Source organism: Pan troglodytes, chromosome 6 (assembly GCF_028858775.2).
Source record: "Pan troglodytes isolate AG18354 chromosome 6, NHGRI_mPanTro3-v2.0_pri, whole genome shotgun sequence".
Lineage (NCBI taxonomy): Eukaryota > Metazoa > Chordata > Mammalia > Primates > Hominidae > Pan > Pan troglodytes.
This window is the reverse complement of record NC_072404.2, coordinates 5,713,003-5,738,850: the sequence shown is the minus strand read 5'-3', so window position 1 is coordinate 5,738,850 and position 25,848 is coordinate 5,713,003. Positions and strand designations below refer to the sequence as shown.

Below are 25,848 nucleotides of genomic sequence, written 5' to 3'. Positions count from 1 at the left end.
AAAGAAAATGACAATAATTTGGTGGTATAGCAATTTGTATATGTAGGTTTCTTTTACAGGAAACTTGAATTTTTACAAAAGGGTGTTATCAAATTTTGATTATAGAAATTAGGAGATTTCTCTACATATTGGAAATGATATATAAAAATGAAAACCTGTTATTTGTAGTTGATGTAATCATTTGAAAACACTCTATCCTTTTAAGTAAAATATTTGTGTTTTAAGTCTGGTTTTGAAAACTTCAGAAATGTGATAGTTTTAGTCAGACAGAAAGAAGCTAATGTTTTCCTAAATTGCTTCTTTTTTCTTTTATCTTTCAGCTTATTATGTATGGGTAGGCGCTAAGCATGCTTTCACTCTTAACCATTTAGACAGCAGGGCTTACCTAAATAGCTCTGTGTGTGTTATTGCCTGGGCAAGAGCTGTCATCTTCAATTCTATTATGCAATGGAAAGCAGTGTCCTGAGAGTAAGACTGTATAATAATAAGGTAAGGAGAAAGTTGCATTTATTTCAAATTCATTGAATCGATGAAGTTTCTAACTCTTGGCAACTTGTGTTTCGATTTCTCAGTTGCGCATAGGCTTTTATTCTTTAACTTGACTTTATTTGGTATACTTTTAAAAAGAATGATTAAGAAACTAGGATAGGGGACACTCTCATGTACAAAAGTTAATGTGATAACTTGCCCAGTATTATTTCATAAAGTTTTCAAAATTCATGGAAGTATATTAAAGAAACTATAGATCTAATAAAAATGGGATAGCTGAGATTCTGTATTGTGAGCTCTGTATTGAAGCTCTGATGTGATCTGTTTTGGACATTACATCTATATATCATTAGAACTATAAATATAATGGTTAAAACTTACTTGTTTGGGTAGCAGTAGACATAATTTTTAAGACTGGTAATTATTGATTAAATATTGAACAATGGCACACTGGGTAGAGTGAGTCCATTCTTCTTCTCTCTCCTTGTCTAATATGCTCAATGAGTTCTAAAGTGTAAAGCTGGGTGAGTACTCCAATTAGTATAACAGATAAAAACAAACTGACAGCTGATTCCGTAGTATAGGAAAACACCCTGCTTTTTCTACTCTTACGCACTCAGCACTCCCAATATCTCACTTCTGACACCAGATGCATGTTTTTTTTCCAACACAGCAATTCAGTTCTCTAGTGGACACCAACTGAGTGTCCTTTGATTTGCCTCAATTCTGACACTGCTACGTGAAGATAGTACAGATTCCACAGGTTGAGGTCTCAGGCCCACAAGACTACCCCTACTTCAGATGTCAATCACAAGCTTCCTATTGTGCCTCTTACCTACCAGCTATAAATTGGAGTTCCCATGACCCCCTTCTTAGGTTTGATAATTTGCTAGGATGGCTCACAGAATTCAGGAAAACACTTTACTCATGTTACCCATTTATTATTAAAAATGTAGATGAACAACCATATGGAAGAGATGAATAGGGCAAAGTATGTGGGAAGAGGGGTGGTGCTTCTCTTCCATGCATTCCCGGGTGTGCACCCTCTAGGAACCAAAATGCGTTCAGCAATCTAGAAGCTCTCTGAAACCTGTACTTCAGGAATTTGTATAGAGGATTTGTCACATAGGTATGATCATTTATTAGCTCAGTCTCCAGCCCCTCTCTTCTTCCCCAAAGAGGTGGGGCTGAAAGTTCCAAGCTTCTAATCATAGCTTGATCTTTCTGGTGATGAGTCCCATAAGATTCTATTAACATCCCTACTGATTAGGAAATTAGCAGGTTTTTGGGAACTATCTGCCAGAAACTGGAGATGAATAAATATATTCATAATAAATAATATATAATGTATAATTATATGTAATATAATATATAACAAATAATATATTTATTATTTTATGTATCCAGATTTATATGATTCACATAATTACATCTATATGTATGTGAGATATCTATAGATATATATCTCTACACATCAATATAGATATAAATATATAGATAGATAAATATGGATGTCATATATATATCACATATCTGTAGATATGTGGATGTGATTATATATATATATATATCTCCCTACACATCCATATACACACATATAGATATATAAAGTAATATACATATGTATATAAATTCTTTTTTAATTGAATGAGATATAATTTTCCTGGCATTCTGGAACTTGTTATGTTTTTGTGTTTTTTGCAATAGTACTTTGTAGTCACTGCCCTGCAATCTATTTAATATATTTCACTCCATTTGGTAAGGTGTGGGTGGAGGAAGAAAAGGGGACAACATCTCCCTATCCTTCCTGCAGCATTACAAACTGTCCAGATACGTGGGATCAATTTTACCAAAAAGGAAGAGAGAAAAAATTTAACTGTATCCATGTATGTTCCACCATTCATGCCTCAATATTTCAGTTGCTGTCACCTGTGCTGTTTGAACCAATCCCAGCAAGCCTCCATGCAATCTACAACATTCTATAATTTCCAACTCCTTCTTCAATAAAGGCATAGTAGAGAAATTCTTGAATAATTTCGATGAGTTTAAATTATAGTTAAAATGGTTAAATTATATATGTGGGCCTATGGTAATGCTTTTCAGATGACAGATAATTAATTATTTCATGAAAATTGAATGAATTTTTAGCCTAAATTTAAGTGGAAATTTGTATTATAATATGGTCTAATCCTGAGGATTATTTTAATCTGCTCTGAAAATGAGTGATGTATTTTAAAAGTTTCAATGCATGTAGAATGGAATTGTGTATTTAATTATGAATGTGAGTATGTACTGTGTATGTAATTATGAATGTGTATATGTATTATGTAATTATGAATGTGTGTATTTAGTATGTATGTAATTATGAATGTATATAGATTGGAATTACTGAAAATGAGCCATGCCATTCTTCTGGTGGCTTTAGAACCATACAAGAAAAGAGTGAAAACAAATTGGCTTCAAGTGTTACATCATATAAAAATGACGTTAGATACCACACATCATTAACTCTATTAATCAGTAATACAGTTATCAAGATTCTGTCTCTCATATTATAAGAAAAGAAGTTAATCATAGGGAAATGATCTAGTGTATTAACCAGAACCAAATGAATGTACATCTTAGAGATTGTTGACTGATGTTTGATTTGTTAGTATCCTGTGAGGTGTCCTGTCTTTTCTGACACTATTTGCTATCCTCTATACATATGTTACTCACTGATGCAAAATCTGCATCAAAGTACATTTAAGTCCCAAGACAATGTTTTATCACACACTTAAAATGACTCCAAACAAACCTATCATTTAAAAAAGTAGCTCTTGATGAAAATGATGATTTACATCTTTTCATGAACAGAATGCTGTTGTATGTTGCGAACATCTATTACTCTATAAATGTGAGGAGGTAAGCCAAGAAATATCTAGCAAGAATGCTGAAGGTTGTTTTCTTTATTTCCAGAGGACATTAGAACTTGAGAAGTGAAAAACTCAGGTGAAGGCAAGTTGTTAAATAAAGAGTTCACTCTTTAGAATCAGCTCAAGTGTGTAGCAATTCTAGTTTGTACCATCTAACCATTCTTGGGTTAGATCTGCATCCATGATCTATAAAATAATACTCATAGCAACAGACTACTTTTGTTCTGTGTAGGGTTTCCATGTAATTATTTACCAAGAAATTTACATGTAATTTTTCTTTACGACCAAATTTACTTGTAATTCTTTACCAAATTACATGGTCTTATTCCTAGATGCGATCAAAAGTAGTGAAACTCAACAACATTGACTTTGGTACCCTTGATTTCTTCACTGGAAGAGAAAAGCATAGACTGGCATCTCTAAGAGATAGAGTGTTAATAAATATGTTAAATATTTTTCTTGAAAGGTAGATCGGCATTATTGATCCTGGACCGGCGGAGCAAAGATATATTTTTAAAAAAATTATTTACTGATTTTAAGATAAAAGTAGAACATCACTTGAAAAGCTTTGCTGAGTTGGAGATTTCTTTTTTACATTAACACCTGTGAAAAGTAACTAGAAAGTGGAAGAGTAAGAACAGAAATAAAATGAAACCTGATTTCACTAAGAATAAATTCTTTTTACAAAACATTGCTAGTGCCATCAGACTGGAAAATGTATAGAAAAATATAGATCTCATTCACTGTGTACTATGAACTTGGTTTATGAAAAACTATTTAAGTTTGGAAAGAACACTGCTCACTTTTCAAAAATGTAAGTGCACCCATCTTCAGGGGGAGCAGAGGGGAATCAATTAGTCACTGTGAAAGAAGAGCACAATAGCTCTAAATTATTTTCATAAAATGAAAACGGGGGAAAGTGGTGAATGCAATTTGCCAAGAGGTGTCACTAAAAGCATCTGTGTAGGGTGTAAGTGTTTTGATGCTAAATAACTGAAGTTGTGTAAGAAATAAGCAGAAGAAAAATTAGTTGCTTGTCTCAACTTTTTATAACTCCAGTTCATCCCGATCCGCCATGAAAGCTATCAGCCGAAAATATGTCCACCCCATGTGCTTCATTGTCTTGTGGAAATCTTCACAGTTGATATGAATAAGTAATGAAGCAAATTGTAATGGATTTAGACTATCTTCTGAAATATTTAGGTCTTGGAAATTTGGAGTAGGCATCTGAGGGTGCAGGACTAAGTTGAAAGTAGATTCATTTTTAGAAAATCTTGGGCATGCATAAAATATGTGAGGCTGAGTGAGGACACAAATATTGATATCACTTATCATTTGGATTAAAACAAGATGTTGCCTTTCAGGGCCGTTTTCTATCTCATGCTAGAAAGTGGGACAGAGCCAGGCTCAGAGCTCAACCTGAGACATAATTATGTCAATCTTCACATTTTTACCATATTGTTACCTAAAAATTCATGCATTCTATATGTAAACATTATGAACAATTTGGTCTATTTTTGGGAAGAAATGTGAATTTGAATGTCTAATAAAATGTAAATAAAAATAAGATTTCAGAGCATAAAAGCATCAACATAAATCATAAAGACCAATGCCATACATGCCGTAGACAAAATTTTGAGTACCTTATAGACTTTTTTATTTTATTTAGTTTTTTTGAGACGGATTCATGCTCTGTCGCCCAGGCTGGAATGTAGTGGTGGCATCTTGGCTCACTGCAACCTGCGCCTCCCAGGTTCAAGTTATTCTCCTGCCTCAGCCTCCTGAGTAGCTGGGATTACAGGCACCCACCACCACGCCTGGCTAATTTTTGTATTTTTAGTAGAGATGGAGTTTCACCATAGACTTTTATTGAGCTTCTTACATTCAATACATGTTTTGAATGCAGTAAAGGCTTGTTACTACACTCATAGCATGTAGTAACAATTTTACATAGATTTTGCAATCTGAAAAATGATCATTGTACAGGTACATAACATAGATTTCTCTAAAAGATGTAAATAGGCCTTTGATAGAATGACCAAATTAAGAATATAATTTTCAGAATGTAACTGTATTGTTTGGAACTTGGACCAAATGTTTCCACAGGAAAAAATATTTAGTATAAATTGAAATTGTGCAGAAAATGCATCTGACAACATTTTTAACCTTTATATTGTTTGCCTGTAATCTTTTTCTTTTCTAGTATCATGGCAATATTACAAAATGTAATAATGTTATTGTGATCAACATTTAAATTGCTGATCTTATTAACTGTTATTTAGAATTTTATTTTTGAAACGCAGTACTGTTTTTTTAAAAGATTTCATCCAAATTTTTGTTCCATCCTAATACTGTTTATCTACAAAAAGCAGCTTTACTACATAAACATGCTTCATTTTCTTATTTTTTAATGATATTCAGCTTTTTCAATTTGACTACCAAGACTTTAGATTTCCTAGTACTTTATATCATACAGGTAAGGTAATACCTACTACAATGTAATTAAAAGAGCATGTATGTAAATGTGAAGATTAGAATATGGGTAATGAGTGATGTCTTTCTCTTCAAATCAAAGGAAGAAGAAATATTTTGGACATACAACATATCAACTCACAGCCAATGGGTGAAAGCAGATGTGTTAATACCAGAAGATCTGAAGACATTTAAGGTATGAAAGAAAAAAAAAAGTATTTTTTTATCATGGTTTAAGTTTTAGCTTTGCAGCAATAAATTGATCATGCACTGCTAAAGTTAAATTAGCATTTAAGTTAGGGATGCGTGCTTGTATATTTGGGGAGAGTGATTGCTTACTTTTTAAATTGTACCTTTTCCTTCTGAGACCAAATTTCCCATGGCGGGGGAAATAGAGTGTATCCACTCTTGTTCACAGCTTCCTCATTCTCCACAGCCTTCCTTTCTTGCTCCCCAGCACCATGCTTTGCCCCAGGGAAACAAATTGCATTATGAAGTAGGTAAATAGTAAACTGGTATTGAAACTTAGTAGAGTATAGGCAAATGTTTTGAATGCAAAAATTCATATCTTTATAACACATGGAAAGCTCTATGTACACCAAGAAACATATGAAACATACATAGGCTCAATAGGAATGCTGTCTCTTAAAAAATTAAATTGATATTTTGTGTTGTATTAGGTTGGTGCAAATGTAATTGCAGCTTTTGCCATTGTGGCTTTTGCCATTGCTTTTAATGGCCAAAACCTCAATTATTTTTGCACCAACATGATATACGGAATGCGTAAGTTTATTTATGCTGGAGTGTGAGTATAAAATGATGATACTGATTATATGTGTGGGTTATGAAGCCAATTTCATTTCTTTATAGTGATATTCCATTTATACATCCTATCACAGCCTATTGAGTTAACATTTTGACACTATTTAATTTTCATAGGCTGATATCTGTTTTTATAACTTCTCAGGTACTAAACAAGTTTCTTTTTTATAAACTGAAGATTAAATTTTGTTTTAACTCAAAGATAAAACAAAGTAAAATGTAAAGAAAATGAATTTGAGAGTTATTCCAGGTTCTCAAGTGGATATGTAATGTAATTAGCTGTTCAATAATTATAGGCCTTTGAGATCTAAGTTTAAAACCATCAATTTTTGAACCTCAAATTGATATCATTTCTGCATTTCTGATCTCTTGCTGCTATGAAAATATACAGCTATACATTAATAATTTTTACATGTATGATATTCATTATGGGAAAAGTATGTAGCAGCATACAAAGTTTTCTTATTGTTGGATATGATTTAAATTTAATATTATTTTCTAAACCAAATTATTAGACATATTTGCAAACTGAAAATCTGACCTTAAGTAATTATTAATGAACAAACAAGTATATATCCCTCGTATTTTGTTTGTTTGAAATGGAGTTTTGCTCTGTCACCCAGGCTGGAGTGCAGTGATGGGATTTTGTCTCACTGCAGCTTCCACCTCCTGGGCTCAAGCAATTCTCTCGCGTTAGCCTCCCAAGCAGCTGGGACTACAGGCATGTGCCACCATGCCCAGCTAATTTTTTGTATTTTTAGTAGAGATGGGTTTTATCATATTGGCCAGGCTGGTCTCGAATTCCTGACCTCAAGTGATCCACCTCCTTGGCCTCACAAAGTGCTGGGATTACAGGTGTGAGTCACCGCACCTGACCTATCCCTCGTGTTTTGAAAAGAAAATCTATTCAGAAACTTTAAGCTGGATGAAACTGAAGGAAGTCAATTTTAATTCTTAGTATCTGGCTGGAATTTTAACCACATTTAGTGCTGTTTAATAGAACTTTCTGCCTAATGGAAATGCTTTATATCTGATGTCCAGTATGGTAGCCACTCATCACATGAGGCTATTGAACAATTGAAATTTGGCTACCATGACTGAGGGAACTAAATTTTATTTTATTTTCATTAATTTGAATTGAAATAGTCCTCTGTAGCTCATGGCTAATGTTCTGGACAGCAAATAATTAGTTATCTGTGATACAGTCAGCTATTTATACTTCTGCACTTTTGGTGTTAAGTAATAATTGCTCTTGGTAGAAACTCAAGGAATGCTAATACTTTGACATTATCTTACACTTGACCAGCAATGTGTGGTTGTTTCATTCGCTAATATTGCTTATCTCCAGAAAAGCTAGCAATTCAATTGGTGACAACAAAATTTATTTACTTTAATTGACACTTCTTTTCTCATTAAAGAAGTTACTCTTTTATGTAAGTTGAATAGAGTTTTATGTTTATTCCCTTACATTTTTTTATTCCTATATTGTGTCTGTTTCCGTTTGCCTGATATTTTTCTTCATGTATTCAAATACTAATTTCACTAGTTAAAAAATAAGTCAGATGCAGTTACAGCTCTTGTTCTATAAGTAATGAGAATACTTCTTATTTTCCTTGAAAATGAAAGAAAGAGAGCTGTAAAGATGATGACCAAGTAACAAGTTTGCAGTCAGGGACATTTTTGATAGTTAAGTGGGATGCTTGTGTTTTGCCTGATCCTGGGAGGTTTCTCTGAGCCTTTAGTGGAGCAAATGTTTCCATCAGTTTTTTTTTTAATACTTTAAGTTTTAGGGCACATGTGCACAACGTGCAGGTTTGTTACATCCGTCGTATGAGCATGGGTTGAGCTTATCAAACAGGAACTTCGTTATATATTGCCTTGGTTGCTTTAAACACTTTTTCTCAATAACTACTTTGTCTTTATCAACCTTCTTTAGTTTTTTATCTTATTAAGGAGATTGCAAACTCATAAATTAATCTTTTTCTTCCTAAAGATTATTTTTGAAGGGACTCTTTAGAGCCAGAGAAGTTTTATTGCCCTTGATCACCTCTGGGTCTATGCCTGTGGACAGACCCAATCCAGAAAGCTTTGCTCTGCAGACGAATTCCCTTGCACTAGTGGCCAGTGCATCGCCAAAGAATCTGTCTGTGACTCTCGGCAGGACTGCTCCGATGAGAGTGATGAAGACCCAGCAACTTGCTGTAAGTGAGTGAATGGCTTACTAGTTTACATGCTCTAATTCAAGACTGTTAGTTGGATTTAAAACAGTCTTTGTTTCTATCAAGGCAAAGGTAAGTCATATGTATGAAATGTGATAAATATGCATTATTGCTCTGAAACTATTAGTACTATGCCTTCAGGGATCTCTATTTTAACTTAATGTTTTGGTGCTTGTTGCAAAGTCTGCAACATCTCTCAATTTATTCTACAAATGAATAGTTGTGATTATTGTTGGCTGGGTGTGCGAATGTGTGTGCTTTGATTAAAGAGAAGATGGGTGGTAGAAGGAAACTTTTTGTACCTTTGCCTTGGAGGCATATAGTATGGGTTGCTAACTTTTATTGTGTATGCTTTTTTCCTCTCTAGTCAATGATCCTGGAAGCTGTAGCTGGGAGGGATGAGTAGGAGGAGGGTGGCCCTTCCTCCAGGGCAGCTACCATGATTGTAGAAATCACTTCAGCCATCATGGCTGCCCTGGAGGAAGGGCCGCTCTACTCTTACTTGCCTAGAAAACACTTCAGCCAACCGGGTGCAATGGCTCACACCTGTAATCGCAGCACTCTGGGAGGCCGAGGCAGGCAGATCACGAGGTCAGGAGTTCAAGACCAGCCTGGCCAACATAGCGAAACCCCCGTCTCTACTAAAAATACAAAAAATTAGCCAGGCGTGGTGGTGGGCACCTGTAATCACAGCTACTTGGGAGGCTGAGGTAGGAGAACTGCCTGAACAGGGGAGGTGGAGGTTGCCGTGAGCTGAGATCACGCCATTGCACTCCAGCCCAGGCGACAGTGTGAGACTCCTTCTGGAAAAAAAAAAAAAAAAAAAAAAAAAAAAAGAAATCACTTCAGCCATGACTGGCGTTTGGGAGGGCCAAAGTGCCCCAACACCTTTCTTTCAGGCCTTTTCTGAAGAGTCTTTGATAGAAGTGATGACAAGAGATCCCATTGCTATTCAAGCATAGTCATAGTTCAACAAAAATATAATTTAATTTACAATCCACAGGATGATTCTCATATGAGGTAACTTAGCAACTGAGATCCCTGTGTCTCTTTAGAAAACATGAATTCCAAGGATATGAATCCAATTTCTGTATCACAAACAGGTGGTTTTTAAAAGATATTAAAAATTTGACGTTTATTTTACTGCAGTGTCTTATTTTAGTGAGATGTTTTGTTGAGCAGAGGTGAAAATATTGTAATAAGATAAATGCCACCTTTTAAGTGAAAAGCTCTGTATAATTGGTTTCTCTTGGGGAGCTTGGATTTTATTAAGAGCAATGCGGAGGGACACAGGAGAGAGGAGATGAGAAAGTAAGGCTAAAATCCCCTTCTGCCATGTTCATCAACAGCAATCCAGTTAATACTTCAGACTCCTAGCTTTAAACCAAGTAATCGGCTAACCAGTGTGAGCTCAACGGAGCTTTTGGGCTGCTCTCTTCTTTTGTTCAAAACAAGCGATGTAAGAGCAATTTATTTACTCCAATGTATGTGAAGTTTCTTTCTATGTTTTATTTAAAGTTTTTACAGACAATTTGCTTCATTTCTGTTGGGGAAATATTTCTTTCTAACAGTTTCTATAATTCTTAATGTCAATAACTGAAGGAAAATATATTTCCTTTCTTTCCACGTATATAATTTTTTTTTTTTTTTTTTGAGACAGAGTCTTGCTCTGTCACCCAGGCTGGAGTGCAAAGGCATGATCTCGGCTCACTACAACCTCCACTTCCCAGGTTCAAGTGATTCTCCTGTCTTGGCCTCCAGAGTAGCTGGGATTACAAGCATGTGCCACCACACCCAGATAATTTTTGTATTTTTAGTAGTGACAGGTTTCATCATGTTGGCCAGGCTGGTCTTGAACTCCTGATCTCAGGTGATCCACTGGCCTCAGCCTCCCAAAGTGCTGGGATTACAGGCATGAGCCACTGCACCTGGGCACTTGTATATTTGGAAGCTTAGCTTTTTCTCCTCCATTATTTTCCCCGTAGTAAATCATACTTTATGTTCACCTTTAAAAAATTGTCTAGCATTTGATTTTTGACATATTTTCTCATTTATTGAAGTTTCATTGATTATGTATATGACATTTTTCCAGTTCAGTAGCTCTTGATGTCATATTCTGCTATTTTCTTTGGGTGAATGCAGGAATGGGTAATTGTGTTTCTCAACAAAAACAGTGTTACTTATTAGTCTTTTAAGTTTTTAAATAGTGTAACCTCATTTGTCCAAAGAAAACCTGTCATGTTTGCATGATTGAGATTGACTTGATATAGGGAATATGTCATAAAAATGTAGCCATATTGCATACAGTATATATGTGTATTCATGTATTTTGATACCAAAATGAGTGTTTCATGTAAATATATACACAATTATTTATGCTGTGAAATTATATAGATTTGGATTATTAGAATTGATATAAATTTACACTATTTGCTGCACTAAAGTATTTAATATATTTTTGCATATAGACACGTGCATATGTATATTCTTACAAAATAAAAGAGGCTTTCCTTTGAAATTTAAAACCATATTGAAACATTTTACACATACGAAAACATTTGTGTTTTACAAATTTGAATTTGTAATATCAAGTTTTTTTCATAAACGATTCTTCCATGTTCATGAAGCACAAGAAAAATATCTTTATATATTTTTTTTATTGCACTTTAGAATGAATCTCTAGGAGGGTATATCTTGTGCAGGCAGTTTGAATAGCACCAGGAATACTTACCAAATTCTGGAGAATGAGTAAATATGAACTCGTGAGGATTGTCAGTTGGTATTCCACAGCCAGTGTGCTTTTCCCCAAAGGCAGACTCACTCAGGTCTTCTCTCATTATCAAGTTGCTCTTACTTTTAGGTATTATTTTAATATATGGCATAACATAGCCTCCAGACTGGTGGCTTTTCAAAATCAGTTAATAAAAATGGCCTGTGGGTTTTGCTGCAACAGCAGACTCCATGGACCAGAGCATCAGCATTACCTGGGAACTTAGGGGAAATGCAGAACCTCAGGCCCTGGCCCAGCCTTACGGAACCAAAAGCTACATGGAACAAGGTCCCAGGTGATTTGTCTGCATATGAAACTTTGAGAACCACTATACCAAAGAGGCTTCAGGAAGGAAGACAGCTAGGGGAAGAAACAGATGGCATCTAAAAAAATTGAGAAAAACTAAAGGCAAACAAGTCAGAGTTCTCTCAGGGTAGAAGCAAAAACTCTCTTTACTTTGCTAGTCCTTAAGAGCATCAATATTAATAAAATATTTATAATGTGTATTTGTAATGTATATTAACACAATATTTATAATATAATCCTGTTAGAATCTAATATATTCTCATTAAATGAAATATTCCCCATTCATTTCCCATACATAGCTTTCTTTCTTATTTCACAGAGAGCTGATTAACTTCTGGAGGATTCATAAAATATTTTACTTTTCATGATCCAGAATTTTTCCCAGCTGCACAATGAAATTCTTTCTTGTCTGCTCATATGCTGTAGTGGTTAAATATGCAAGAGAAAGCTTTGTCATCATCTTAAAATATTACTTTAACTGATGAACTCTGAGTAAAATTTCTCTAAAACCAAACAATAGATTTTTGATGTTTATTAACATAATCCTGTATTAAATGAGGGCAGTTAAGATTAAAATATATCTGCACCCTCATGTTCATTGCAGCATTATTCAAAATATCCAGCCAAAACAACTGAAGTCTCTGAGAATGGATCAAACAAGTGGGGTGTGTGTGTGTGTGTATGTGTGTGTGTGTGTGTGTGTGTGTGTGTGTATAAAATGTATATGTGTTCACAATGAAATATTATTCAGCAATAATGAAGAAAAAACTTGCTATTTGTGACAATGATGAGCCTGGAGGGGATTATGCAAAATGAAATAACCCAGACAGAGAAAGATAAATACAGCACGATCTCACTTATACATGGAACCTAAAAAAGTTGAATTTGTAGAAACAGAGAGTAGAATGGCAGTTGTCCAGGGCTGAGGCCTGGCCGAAATGGGGAGGTGTTGGTCAAAAGATACAAATTTTCACTTACAAGATAAATAAGTTCTGGGAGTCTAGTGTACAGCCTGGTGACTATAGTTAATAACACTGTATTGTATACTTGAAATTTGCTGAGAGTAGATCTGAAATGTTCTGATCACACACACAAAAGGTAACTATATGATGAAATGATGCTAATTAGCTTTACTGTGGTAATCCTTTCTCTATGTATATGTATATCAAAACATTACATTGCCTACCTCAGTTACAATTTTGTTTGTCACTTATACATCAATAAAGCTTAAAAAATTAATACATATATATGCAATATGTTTTAAAAATCTCTATCAAAATAATTAAAATACAACATGCCAAACATGTCCAAAGATACACATTGGATCCCTGAACAGTTTATACATGAAATAGATCTAATTTTCAGACACACGCTACAACATGGATGAACCTTGAAATAAGCCAGAGACAAAAGGACACGTATTGTTTGGTCCCAGTTATATGAAGTACCTAAAGTAGGCAAACTCATAGAGACAGATAGTAAAATGGTGGTTGCCAGGGTTTGAGGGGAGGGGATATGGAAATTATTGCTTAATGGGGGTGGAGATTCAGTTTGGGAATGAAAAAGTTCTGGAGATGGATGGTGGTAATGGTTGTACAACAATGGGAATGTACCTAATACCATAGAAGCTTACATTAAAAATTGTTAAAATGTTACATTTATGTCATGTATATTTTACCACAATAAAATACACATTTGTATTTATATATAAAATTTCAATAACTCATATAGGAAAAAAAATATATATATAGAATCTACTTCACTGTGTTCCAAAAAAGTTGGCATGATAGATATATCTTCAAATCAAAATAGTTCAGGAAATTCCATGAAAAAGGGGTTTTTTTAAATTATAGGACTTTAAAAACAATTTTAAATGCTAATATGAATTGTGTACCTTCACAGGGGACGTTGGTATAATAGTCAAATGAAAGAAATTTAAACCAAGGATCTTGTATGATGCATTAATTTTTACTGTGATATTGTCTCCAGATGTCTTTCATGTAAAAAAAAATGTTGGGCCGGGTGCGGTGGCTCACGCCTGTAATCCCAGCATTTTGGGAGGCTGAGGCGGGTGGATCACGAGGTCAGGAGATCGAGACCATCCTTGCTAACACAGTGAAACCCCATCTCTACTAAAAATATAAAAAATTAGCCGGGCGTTGTGGTGGGCGCCTGTAGTCCCAGCTACTCAGGAGGCTGAGGCAGGAGAATGGCGTGAACCCGGGAGGTGGAGCTTGCAGTGAGCCAAGATTGCACCACTGCACTCCAGCCTGGGCCTCAGAGCGAGACTCTGCCTTAAAAAAAAAAAAAAAAAAAGACAAAAGATAACACCAGCTCAGTTCCGAATATCTAATTTACCTGCAATTCCAAAATGGCTAGGTATTTTTTTTTTTGAGAAAGTGTTAGGATAGAATAATAAAATGCATACTGAGATGCTGACCTCAAGTTATTTGTGTGTCCAGAATTAATTTAAACTTCCCCCTTCCCAGTGGATTTTTTTCATTTAAACTACCATCTCAGCAGGTTTATACTGGGCAAGCAAATTAGTTACTCCCTGAACAGCTTTGGAGTTCCACCTTGCATCATTAAATAAAATGGAGATGGCCAACCAGAATGAAATGTACCAGACTTACAGATGGAAGCTTGTGGAAGGGTCATGCCTCACACAGCACCTGAGATATTGTGTGTGACTAGATAAAGGAAAGCGATTCCGATCATTAGAGAATATTCACTACCAAGCAGAATAATTTTGCAGGCCTCCTAAGATGATTAGCTAGCGTAGAGCAGTGTTTGCCTGCATGCTCTTCATTTCTCCTCACCTGTTTTCTCTTCTACGTGTAACAGCAAAGCATCTCACCTGTGACTTTGAGTCGGGTTTCTGCGGTTGGGAGCCATTTCTCACAGAAGATTCACACTGGAAGCTGATGAAAGGATTGAATAATGGAGAGCACCACTTTCCTGCAGCTGATCACACAGCAAACATAAATCATGGTAGGACATTTTCCTCTTTAAAAAAAAAAGTTTTCTTTCTTGCATGTTGTGGAATGATGATACTGTGTATTTTCATTTCTATTCTGTAGACTGTATACATGGAACTCTGGTTTGTCTTGCTTTAAAACCTCCTGACCAAGTTAATAATTGGCGGGTAATTGAGTTCCCTGAAAGGAGCATTGTTTTAATCACCAACATGTTTGTTGTTGCAATTTTTATAAGTTGGGTTAAAGGCATAAAGAGGTGGAAAAGTTTTCTGATCATTTTCTCAAGTTGCCCAGAATCAAGTACAGTAGGCTTGCCTTCTTTTTAGAGCAATCCATTTTTTTCAAAACAGGAAGAAAAATAGTCTAATCTTGTTTCTGGGAACTGAGAACAGAGATTTAGCACTATCTGTGAAATAAATTTACAAATACTTGAATGCAATTTAATCAGTCTTCGGGCTTCTTTATAATAAACAGTCTTATTCTTCCACATATATATTTTTAACCACCATTCCAGTGTTTACATATCATCTTAAAATAGAGGAACCATAACTACCTGTGGTATTCCAATAAGTGTCTGTGAAACTCCAATAAAACAGAAAGGGTTTGTTCTCTTTTCTCTTTTGTTTTGTTCACATTTATCATCGGATGTCATTCCCCATATACGTTAGCATCGTGTTAACTTTACTTTTTAAATGTATATGTTTTAAGTAAAGAGTGTCTCGCCATGTTGCCCAGGTTGATCTCAAACTCCTGGCCTCAAGCAATCCTCTCACCTCAGCCTCCCAAAAGTGCTGGGATTACAAGAGGGAGCCACCACACCTGGCAAACCTTACAATAGCACAACTGTACTTGTACTATAGATCATCTTTCAACCTCATTGAACATTATCCTATTTGTTTCTTCTTTCAGACTTCCAAAGAATTATACCAAAAATAAGTATTGATCATATTTTTAATTACAGCCATTGGAAATTGGGGTTGGTGGTAGTGGGTGAGGGTGCTAGGGGATGGGGTGGGAAAATTCAACCATCCATCTGTTGGCTACAGCCATAAACCTAGTTAATTGTTTAACAGTGTGGTAAGTTCTTAATTTTTGCTTTTGTGCCATGACTCATTTCTTTAACATTTTGTAGCAGACAAAGTTAAGTTTAAAGTTTAAAATAGAAAGGGGACTATAAATCATTGGAACTATGTATTAACAACACATTTTCTCTAAACTCATATAATATTTTACTTCTTTTTCTCTGTTCAAGCCAATTATTAAATACATAGCATAGACGATACCTGGATGCACAAAGATGGATGCCACGATCCCTGCCTTTGAGGTGGTCTCAGTCTGGTAGCTTAAGTAGATAAGCAAGGAATTGCAATCGGTTATGAAGGATGCTTTAAGAGGGATGGAAGGTGATTCAGATGGATTCGAGATGCCTTGTTGAAGGAGATGACTCCTGAACTGAGCACTGAAGGGAAATGAAAAGTAGTCAGGAAGCCAGAAGTAAGGAATTACTGAGAGAAGACGGAACCAAAGAGAGGTGGGAGGGATCATGTCCTAATTGGAGGGAAGAATCCCCAAAGAGGGCAGAAAGATGGGAGTGGTTAGGGATGAAAGACATGTGTGATTGGACAGGGAGAAGAGAACTGATGAAACAGGAGAGGAAGGAAGGGGACTCTAGAGAGTGCTGAGGAATTGGAAATGTGTCTGCAGGATGATGGTGACCCAGGTAGTCATGTTAAAGCATGTGACCAATCAAATTTGCTCTAAAGGGCTGTTCTGTCTGAGATGAGGAGAATGGAGAGGGTGAAAGGCTGGAGTCAAAAAAACATGGATGTGCTGAAGAAATATCAGTGAGAGATGATGAAGTCCTAAGCCAAGGCAGTGATTCTCAAAGGGAAGCTGTGCGGGCAGTGTGTCATGGTGGTCTGATGTGAGCATACCATAACCAGTTAGGGAAGAGCACGGGCTGCCCAGTGTTCCGACACGATGTTGACACTGCACCCATGTCTAAATATTAGGGTGCTTCAGTTTTATTAGATAGAAAATAGAGAAAAGAAAAGTAGCTTCCCTGTGGAGTTGTCATGAGGATTAAATGAAATAACACCTGTGAAGGTTTTTCCATGTAGTAAGAGCTCCATAAACATTAATAGATATTTGTTGTCCATTCTAATAAGAAGACTAGGAAAAACACCAGATAAGACAATTAGAAAATATGTTTGTAATTCACCTTTAGTCTTTTGCCATCTTATAATTACTACATAACTATGATTTGCATTAAAAAGATTCTAATAGAGCCCCTGTGTTAGATGTTGAAAGACCCATTCTTTTCCGGTGAGTTGAAGAATAGTGAAAGATAACAATATGACTGATAAAACTAGGGGCAGCTGGTCTCACCCAGAGTGTGAGGGACAAAAACGCAGTCTTTCTCATTTTAGAAAGGGCCAACTAAAAAAAAAAAAAAAAAAAAAAAAAAAATATATATATATATATATATATATATATATATATATATATATATCTGGATCACGGAGTCAACATCTCTTTACCCATGATTACCATGATCAAACCTTAAAGAGAATCAGTAGTGGTTTTAAATTGCAAGTGAGGAGGAGAATTAAAAAAAATGAAAAAGGACCAGGAAGGGAAAGGAAAGTGAAATGGAAATTTCTGGTAGAGTCAGAGGCAGCCTAATAGTTCCGATATCTAAGAAAGTGGAGTTCTAGTTCATTTTGTTCTTACAGCCTTAAACATATAGATTGCAGCTTTTAAATCTATCTATCTGTCTATCTATCTATCTATCTATCTATCTATCTATCTATCTATCTAACTAGCTGAGACAGAGTCTCACTTAGTTGCTCAGGCTGGAGTGCAGTGGTGTGATCCATGCTCACTGCAAACTCCACCTCCCAGGTTCAAGCAATTCTCCTGCCTTTTCCTCCCAAGTAGCTGGGACTACAGGTGCACACCACCACGCCCAGCTGGTTTTTTGTTTTTGTATTTTTAGTAGAGCCAGAGGTTTCACCGTGTTGACCAGGCTGGATATGTTGATATTATGTAGTTTTTGTGTGTATGTGTGTAATTAAGCCTCGAATTTCCTTCCTGCCTTTTTTGCTTCGTTTCTACCTTCCTATTCCTACTCTGTTAAATTTCCATCGAAATAGGCAACTCATGTTAATTATGTTCCACTTTTATCTATGTTCATATAGTCACACACAGATATATATATAGTAGATACATACATATTCAAAATTATATGTGTTTCTGTGATTGTTTGTTTTTTAAGAAATATATTATCTTGTAACTATTGTCCCTATCTTCTTACTAAAGATAGCTTATGGCAGTTGCTCCAAGTCATCAAATACTATCTATTTTTTTTCATTTTTTATGATAAAGTATTGGTTAAATGTAAAATTCAACCATTTTAGTGTACAGTTCACTGAGTTCTGACATACATACACAATTGTGTAACCATCACAAAAATGAAGATATAAAACAATTCTATTCCTGCCCAACACTTTGTTCTGTGCCATTATGTACTCAATAATTCTCCCACCTCCCACCACTGACACCAATGATCTGATTTCTAGCCCTAGTGTATGCCTGTTCCAGAATGTCTTGAAAATGGAATCATATCATATGTAGCATTTTGATTCTGCCTTCTTTCAATTAGCATAAAGGACTTGAGACTCATCCATGTCGCTGGCTTCAGCCACAATTCCTTCCTTTTTCACTGCTGAATAGTTGGGTCCATTGTGTGGATGAGCCACACTTCACTTATCCACTAACCAGCTGAAGGACACTTAGATTGTTTCCAAATATTGTCAAATATGAGTAAAAACACCATTAAATTTGCATACGTGTTTTTGTCTGGACATAAGTGTTTATTTGGTTTGAGTTCTCTATCCAATGCCTATGTCTGTTTTTGTTTTTGTTTTTGTTTTTGTTTGCACTCTGGTTGGTGAGAGAACTCTACCATTCCTGACTTTCTGTGACCTTCAGGAAATGTTCCAGCTATTCATTTCAGGTGTTTTTACCCCCAGACTCAGGTAGTTTTCTCCAATCCATGCACACGATCGGTCCTTACATGGCAATTTAGGGGGGACTGTCTGCAGATCTCGGGAGCTTGCTGTCTTTTCAAAGCTCCAGTACCTGAAAGGGGCAGCTGGCACTCTGTCTTATGAATTCTACCCATGTGGGTCTCCCCAAAGCACCGACTCTGTCTGTTTCAACTTGAGGAGACTACCACACTCCTGTGTTTCCCCTCTGCACAGGCACCTGGAAACTCTGTCTAGGCAGTAAGCTGTGGGAATTACAGGACTTAACTCATTTGTTTCCCCTCTCTCAGAGATCACTATCCTGTGATCTATCACTATCTTACATTCCCATTGTCCTATATTTGACAGTCCATGCTAAATATGCTTTTTTTCTAATATTTTTCTTTTGCTCGTTTAACACAGAAGATAAAATCCAGTCTGTGATACTGGATTCATGTTTGTTAATTTAGCTAAATTTATTTGATTTGGATATACCATAATGTATCTAGCTATTCCCCTATCCAGTGACATCAATATCATGACGATGTTTCAAATTTATTCTTGTACACATTTCCTCCTGTAGGATACTTTCGATTTTATGCAATAGATAATAACTAGGAGTGAGACTTCTATATTTTTAAAGCAAGATATGTATTTATATTTTCAATAAACATTTATAGATTCATTAACCCTAAAACTTTAGTACTTCAATTTTTAGTGACAAAATGGGACTACTTTTCCCTATTTTCCTACCAGCAAGAGGCATTATAATTCTCTATAAAAATTTCCAATTAATGGGTGTACAATGATTTCTCATATGTAATATTTATTTGCATTTCACTGAAAAATATTTTTTTCAAATGTTTCCAATGTCTCAATTTATTTGGGTTCTTTAATTTTACTAAGTAATATTTTACAGCTTTCGGGGTAGAGATTTTGAAAATCTTTTGCTAGTATTTTCCTAGGTTTTTGTGTTACTTTTAAAGAACTTCTGATTTTGATTATTGCTGACATATAGAAATGCATTTTTATAGAAAATATTGACCTTGTATCCAGTGGCCTTGCTAATTTTATTTATCATAGCTAGGAACTTATACATATATATTTTATTTTCTAGGATCACAATTATTTTGTCTGCAAATAATGGCAATTTTACTTCCTTTTTTCTAAATATTAACAGTTCTATCTTCCTTTTGTTGTTTTATGTACTGGACAGAATTTCTAGAATGTGTTGAATAGAACTGGTGGTAGCTGCTAGACTTGTCTTATTTCTCTCTCAGAGGAAAAGCTGTCAATAGTTGAACCTTAAGTGCCATGCTTACTGAAAAATTGTATTCTTTATCAGATGAAAATGTTCCCTTCTATTCAAGAGTGTGCTTTTTTAAAAAATTAAGAAATTGAATGTATGTTAAAAGTTTTCAGTATTTTTCAGCATCTATTATGATATGATTGTCAGATTATCTTTTTTGTCTATAAGGTAAATTGATTTTTTAAATATTAAACCCCTCTTGCACTCCCGAACCAAACCTAGCTGGAGTAATTTTATTTATTATTCATTTCTTTATTCTATATGGTAATGCTTGTTTATAACTTTTGCATTTGTGAAAGTTATAGAGACTGGCCTCTAACGTTCTTAAGACATGTAAGGTGTTACTTCTAGGCCAGTGCATTAACAAGGTACCTGTTTTGCAGAAGGTGAGGTCGAGCCAGATGTGAACACTTTAACCCAGGGAGACTATTCACTCTGTCCTTTAATTTTTATATTGTGCTGGTCACATAGCCACTCTGGGGTATGTGGGTGTGTAAGAGTTTTACAATAAACAATTCTGATTATGAGAAGTAAACTCCTTGCCATGACCAGGAATAAAACTGGTAAATTCCACATTTCTCTAACTTGGCTCATTGTTTAGAGCAGGCTGATAGAATGATAAATCAAGGCACGTGTTCCTAGAAGTCCCTGGGCCTGTGGTCAGAGTTTAGATTCTCTATACCCCTTACCTGCACATGTTAATTTTAATGCAATATTGTCAACTTTCTAAATATTTGGTTAAAATTATCATAGGATAGCATTTAGCTTCCAAATCAATGGTCAGTAACTTCATGTTTTAGTTCTATTATCTTTCATCTAGAAACATGTTATCTCTTTTCATCTAACCAGAGAGTTTGCAGTCTTTCACAAAGTTTATAATGTTCTTCATATAAATCGTGTCCCTTTTCTGTTAAATTTCTTCCTACATTAAAAAAATTAATTTTGCTATCAGGAGTTGGACATTTCTTGCTGTTTATGTATCTGGAAACTTACTGCTAAGATAAGATAAGTAATTGTGTAATATATCTGTTTCCATTTAGCTTACCAAATTTTCTAAATGATACTATAATTATAAAAAATGGAATACTTTAGCTTTCTATTTTTACAATTATATTATTGATAAAACATGGGAAATTTACTTCTCTTTTTCTATAATGTCTACTAGATATTTTATTTCCTTGACTTCTACACTCACCAGACCTTTAAGATAATATTAGTCTAAGATTATAAATATTGCCTAATATTATCTCTATTTGATAGTTGTGACAGAAATATGTCATTTCCCATTTTAATTAATATTGTTTTATCATTTGCCATTTAGAATGCTATTTATTTTGAGGTTGTTCACTAGTCTTTATTTAATTATTTCCTTTTATTTTATTAAGATTTGTGACTTGAAATTGTTCACTGGTTTTTCATAGTCTTTTCAACATTTAGATAGGATTCTATGACTTGACACTTTCATTTGTTGTTGTAACTGAATATGGAGACCGAGCTCCTAAATTAAACCAAACCTACATTCTTGGAAGGCTCAGATTAATCAAGACACACTATTTTTGGATAACAATTTCAAATTTATTCGACATCATTTTAATTAGAATATTTGTTCCTATGCTCACAAGTGAGATTGCTCTCTAGAGTTTTAAATTTTGTCCTATTTTCATCAATTTTATTAAAAATTAAAGATATTCTGGCAACCTAATATGAATCAGGGAGCTCTCCATATTTTTCTAAGATCTGAGGTTTCTCGAATAATGTTGCAAATATTTGTTTTTTAAAAATTAAATAGGGAGCCAGATGCAGTGGCTCATGCCTGAAATCCCAGCACTTTGAAGGCCCAAGGCAGGAGGATTGCTTGAGGCCAGGAGTTTGAGACTCTGCCCCTACAAAAAAATTTAAAATGTATGTGGTAGTGTGCTCCTGTACACCCAGTGGGAGGCTGAAGCTGGAGGATTGTTTGAACCCAGGAGTTCCAGGCAGCAGTGAGCCACAATCATGCTACTGCACTCTAGCCTAGGTGACAGAGCCAGACCCTGTCTCAGGAAAAAAAAAAAAAAAGAAAAGAAAATTAAATTTAACTCAGATGTGGGACCATACATTTCTCCCTAGATTTTCTTTTCATTACTTTTTCAGTTACATTTGTTGTCTAAACGATTTATTCAGGCCTTTTGCTTCATTTAGATTTTGGCGTCTTAATGTGTACATGTTCTCACCTTCATTAACCAGCTTGTTTGAAATTGTGTATATTCTTTTGAATGACTGGAGGAGTAAGGTCTTTGAATATCGGTTCATTTGTTTTTAGAATTTTGATCATCTTTTTAAAAATATTCATTTGAATTTTACCTAAACCTGAGCATTTTTAGGTGGAAGAATTTTTCAAAATCAACTTTTCCCATTCTTTTCCTTTTTAGGTGAAGCATAGAGAATTTAATGAACTTGCTCGCATGCACTGTTTCCATTACCTGTAATTTGGAATTTGGGGACAGTAAACTTTATCTTTCCAAGTAGGTTTTGAGATTTAAAAACAATATAAACTGGGATCTATTTTTCCCACTCAAAGATGACACTGCTGACTCACATCCTTGGTTGTTTGGTTAAACATGTGATGGAGTCTATAAAATAATACATTCTAATTCTAAATCCTTTCCTTTGTGTGCAGTCGGCATTGACTTGTATCTAGGAAAATCACTCTCTGAATACGGTATTTTCCAATGAAAATAGTTGGTTTTCCAAATTGCCTATCACTGTGATTATCAAAGGGCAGTATCAGACCTTGACATTGTTGGGTATAGCCTTCCTTGTAAGTCTTCAATATTCAATGAAACTACCCCAGACAGCAGCTCTGAACCTGTGATCTTTTAAGCTGCTGAGAGATGTTATCCCCTGCACATTTGCCATGAGCACATCCGTCGTAGTTAAAATCTAAAAGTGGTGATTTTGTTAACGTTCAGATTAGATCTTTAATTAAGCTTTAATCCCCTCTAGCACAGACAACAATGTCAAACACGTAAGACCCGGGAGAAACTAAAATTCATTCCATAAGCTCATATCCTTCGGTACTTTGTGAAGAAACTAAAAAATAAAGCTCTTGTGGGTATTTCATAAGGGCGTGTTGAATATCTAATTGTCAGCTTAGAAGCTTCATTTAATTTGATGTCAAACACTATGACACAAATGAAGCCAACAGAAATGTTTGTTTAGGTGATTTGGATCAAGAGTTGTTTTAATTGATTAAATGTTATTTTAGGTATTTAATGTTATACCGGTATAAATGCTATTTGTTATCTACAAACCATAATAGTAAATATGTAAAAAATGTACTTTTCTTTATCTAATTGATAGTTTAGCATGTGCAAGGATAAGACTGTGGAGCAAAGAACAGCTAAGTGTGTAAGAGAACTTGCATCCGTGTGACTTTCCCTTTGTTTTTGCAGGATCGTTTATTTATTTGGAGGCACAGCGCCCCCCCGGGGTGGCCAAGCTTGGAAGTCCTGTTCTTACAAAATTGCTCACTGCCTCTACCCCATGTCAGGTAATCAACTGTTCTGAATTTCCACTGGCCATTCTGTGGTTGTAAATCGCTGAGCTTGGGTTACTCTGCTAGTAAATGCCCGCCATGTTTTACTAGCACTTTAATAATGAATTAAGAGTTTTACATGCGCTATTTCAACACAAAATGCTATGTCCTTCTAGAAGACCATTTGTAACACATAACTGGCACCATTCTTTTGAGGGCTATTAAAGCTTTCTGTTATTTTATATTCTTTTCACACAGTCATTTCAATAATCTAAAGCTGTGGATACGTGTTGCCAAAATTTTTGGCCAACAATGTACATTGAGAAAAATAAAGTCAGTTAAATAAGTGTTTGTTGAAAGAAAGAGAAATGGAAATGATTATATTTACTGAAATTTGAGTTTTTTAAATGAGTCCTCTGGTGCCAGGCAAACACAAACTAAGGAGTGAAATATCCATTTTATTTCAGCAGCATATTAGAGAGGATGGACTAGTTAGATTTGGTTCAAGTCTCTTTTGCCACTTTCTAACTGTGGCTCAGACAAATTGTATATTCCTTTTGAGACTCAGTGTCTACACCAGAAACATACATGATTGTATGGATTAAATGTCAGCGTTTACATTGGAAGCATACACGATTATATGGAATAATGTCAAGGATTAAAATGTGATTAAATAAAGCACCTGGCAAAATATTTGGTACATAGTAGGTAAACAATGTTTGTACCAAACATTGGTATATATGTACCAAATATAATGTTAATTCAGTAAACATAATTCCTTTGCTTTCCATAAAAGTAACACCTAAATCAGAGGTCTGTATTCAGCTTGTCTTATTTTCAGTCCTTTTGAGAGCTCCAACATGCCTCTCGGCCCTTAGGATTTCAGCTAATTTTTTCGTCTTTACTTATCAGAAAATAATGAAGAGATCAATAGTGCCACACAGTAAATTCATTGCCTGTAAGTATAGTGTTAGAGCAGTTTACTTGGGCATTCCTGGTGATAAATGACATATTATTCCGAGGTATAAACCTAATTATACTTTCAGTTTGGTATAAGTCTAAGTGGGAGTGCCCTGAGTTCTTAGTAGTGGTGTCCATAGATACATTCTTTTAAAGTCCTAAAGATACTTTCTTTTCCTTTCTTTTGTTTTTTTTTCTTCCCATTTCTTTGTGAGAATAAGAATTAAAGCAAATGCCTGGTCTCCATTTCCATTTTATCCAAATGCCTTTTACCCATTCCCACCTCTTTATTTTAATTAAATCCTATAAGATAGACAGAAAAAGAGAAAGATAGATATAGAGTGTTTTTTTATTTTTTGAGGGGAAACTCCAGAAGCACTTCTTCTTTGAAAGTACAAGCTAACTTAGATTTAATTCAAGGTCATACATTAAAGTGATGAGATCACAAATGTTAGATATATAGAAAAAATTGAATGTAAAGGAATATGATGTGTTAATTCTGCCTGCTTTACAGAAATTTGAAGATATTAAGAGTGTATTAGAAATTCCTATGACTCACCTAGAGTCACTGAGAAATCATATGCATGTATATGATTTTAAAATGTAATCTACCTTTCCCATCATTGTATGCTTCCCGATAGCCATTGATTTGTGGTCACTGGGATTGAGTTTCAGTTTATCATTGTTTCCACTTGAGGACACTTAATTTTTGCTTAAATTGGTAACTTAGTTGGGGTTGGGGTGTTATTTAGGTGGGGTCTCAGTGAAAATGCTGTCATGGACATTTTGGGTGCTTGGTAGTTTATATCAAAACCAAGGCTTCGATCTCTAAAGGCTATGGATACTGACTTAATGGTTTGCCTTGGTTTTTGAAAAACTGAGACTGTTTCAAGGCGCCACTGCAGACTGCCAGAATAGATATTTGTTTTTCACGCTTTTCTCTATGTGCTTGAATTTTAGGAGTCTTTGAGTTAGCAGGAAGGATATTTGAGTTACCTTGTAATGCTTTCCAGTTTAGGAAGTAGGAGTAGACTGTAGGAGAATGTTATTGATAGTCTGAGAT

The 25,848-nt window shown here is 35.0% G+C and overlaps 1 protein-coding gene across 1 annotated transcript in view; it reads left to right on the top strand.

The window, feature by feature from the left end:
* The first annotated feature begins 353 nt into the window (after positions 1–353).
* LOC134810508 (MAM and LDL-receptor class A domain-containing protein 1-like) overlaps positions 354–25,848 on the top strand; it is a 42,085-nt gene continuing 16,590 nt past the window's right edge. The window contains exons 1-5 of the mRNA XM_063815126.1: positions 354–489; positions 5,980–6,072; positions 8,692–8,899; positions 14,838–14,984; positions 23,743–23,840. Of these exons, the coding sequence (XP_063671196.1) occupies positions 14,918–14,984; positions 23,743–23,840 (165 nt within the window). The 5' untranslated portion in view covers positions 354–489; positions 5,980–6,072; positions 8,692–8,899; positions 14,838–14,917. The remainder of the gene's footprint in view (positions 490–5,979; positions 6,073–8,691; positions 8,900–14,837; positions 14,985–23,742; positions 23,841–25,848) is intronic.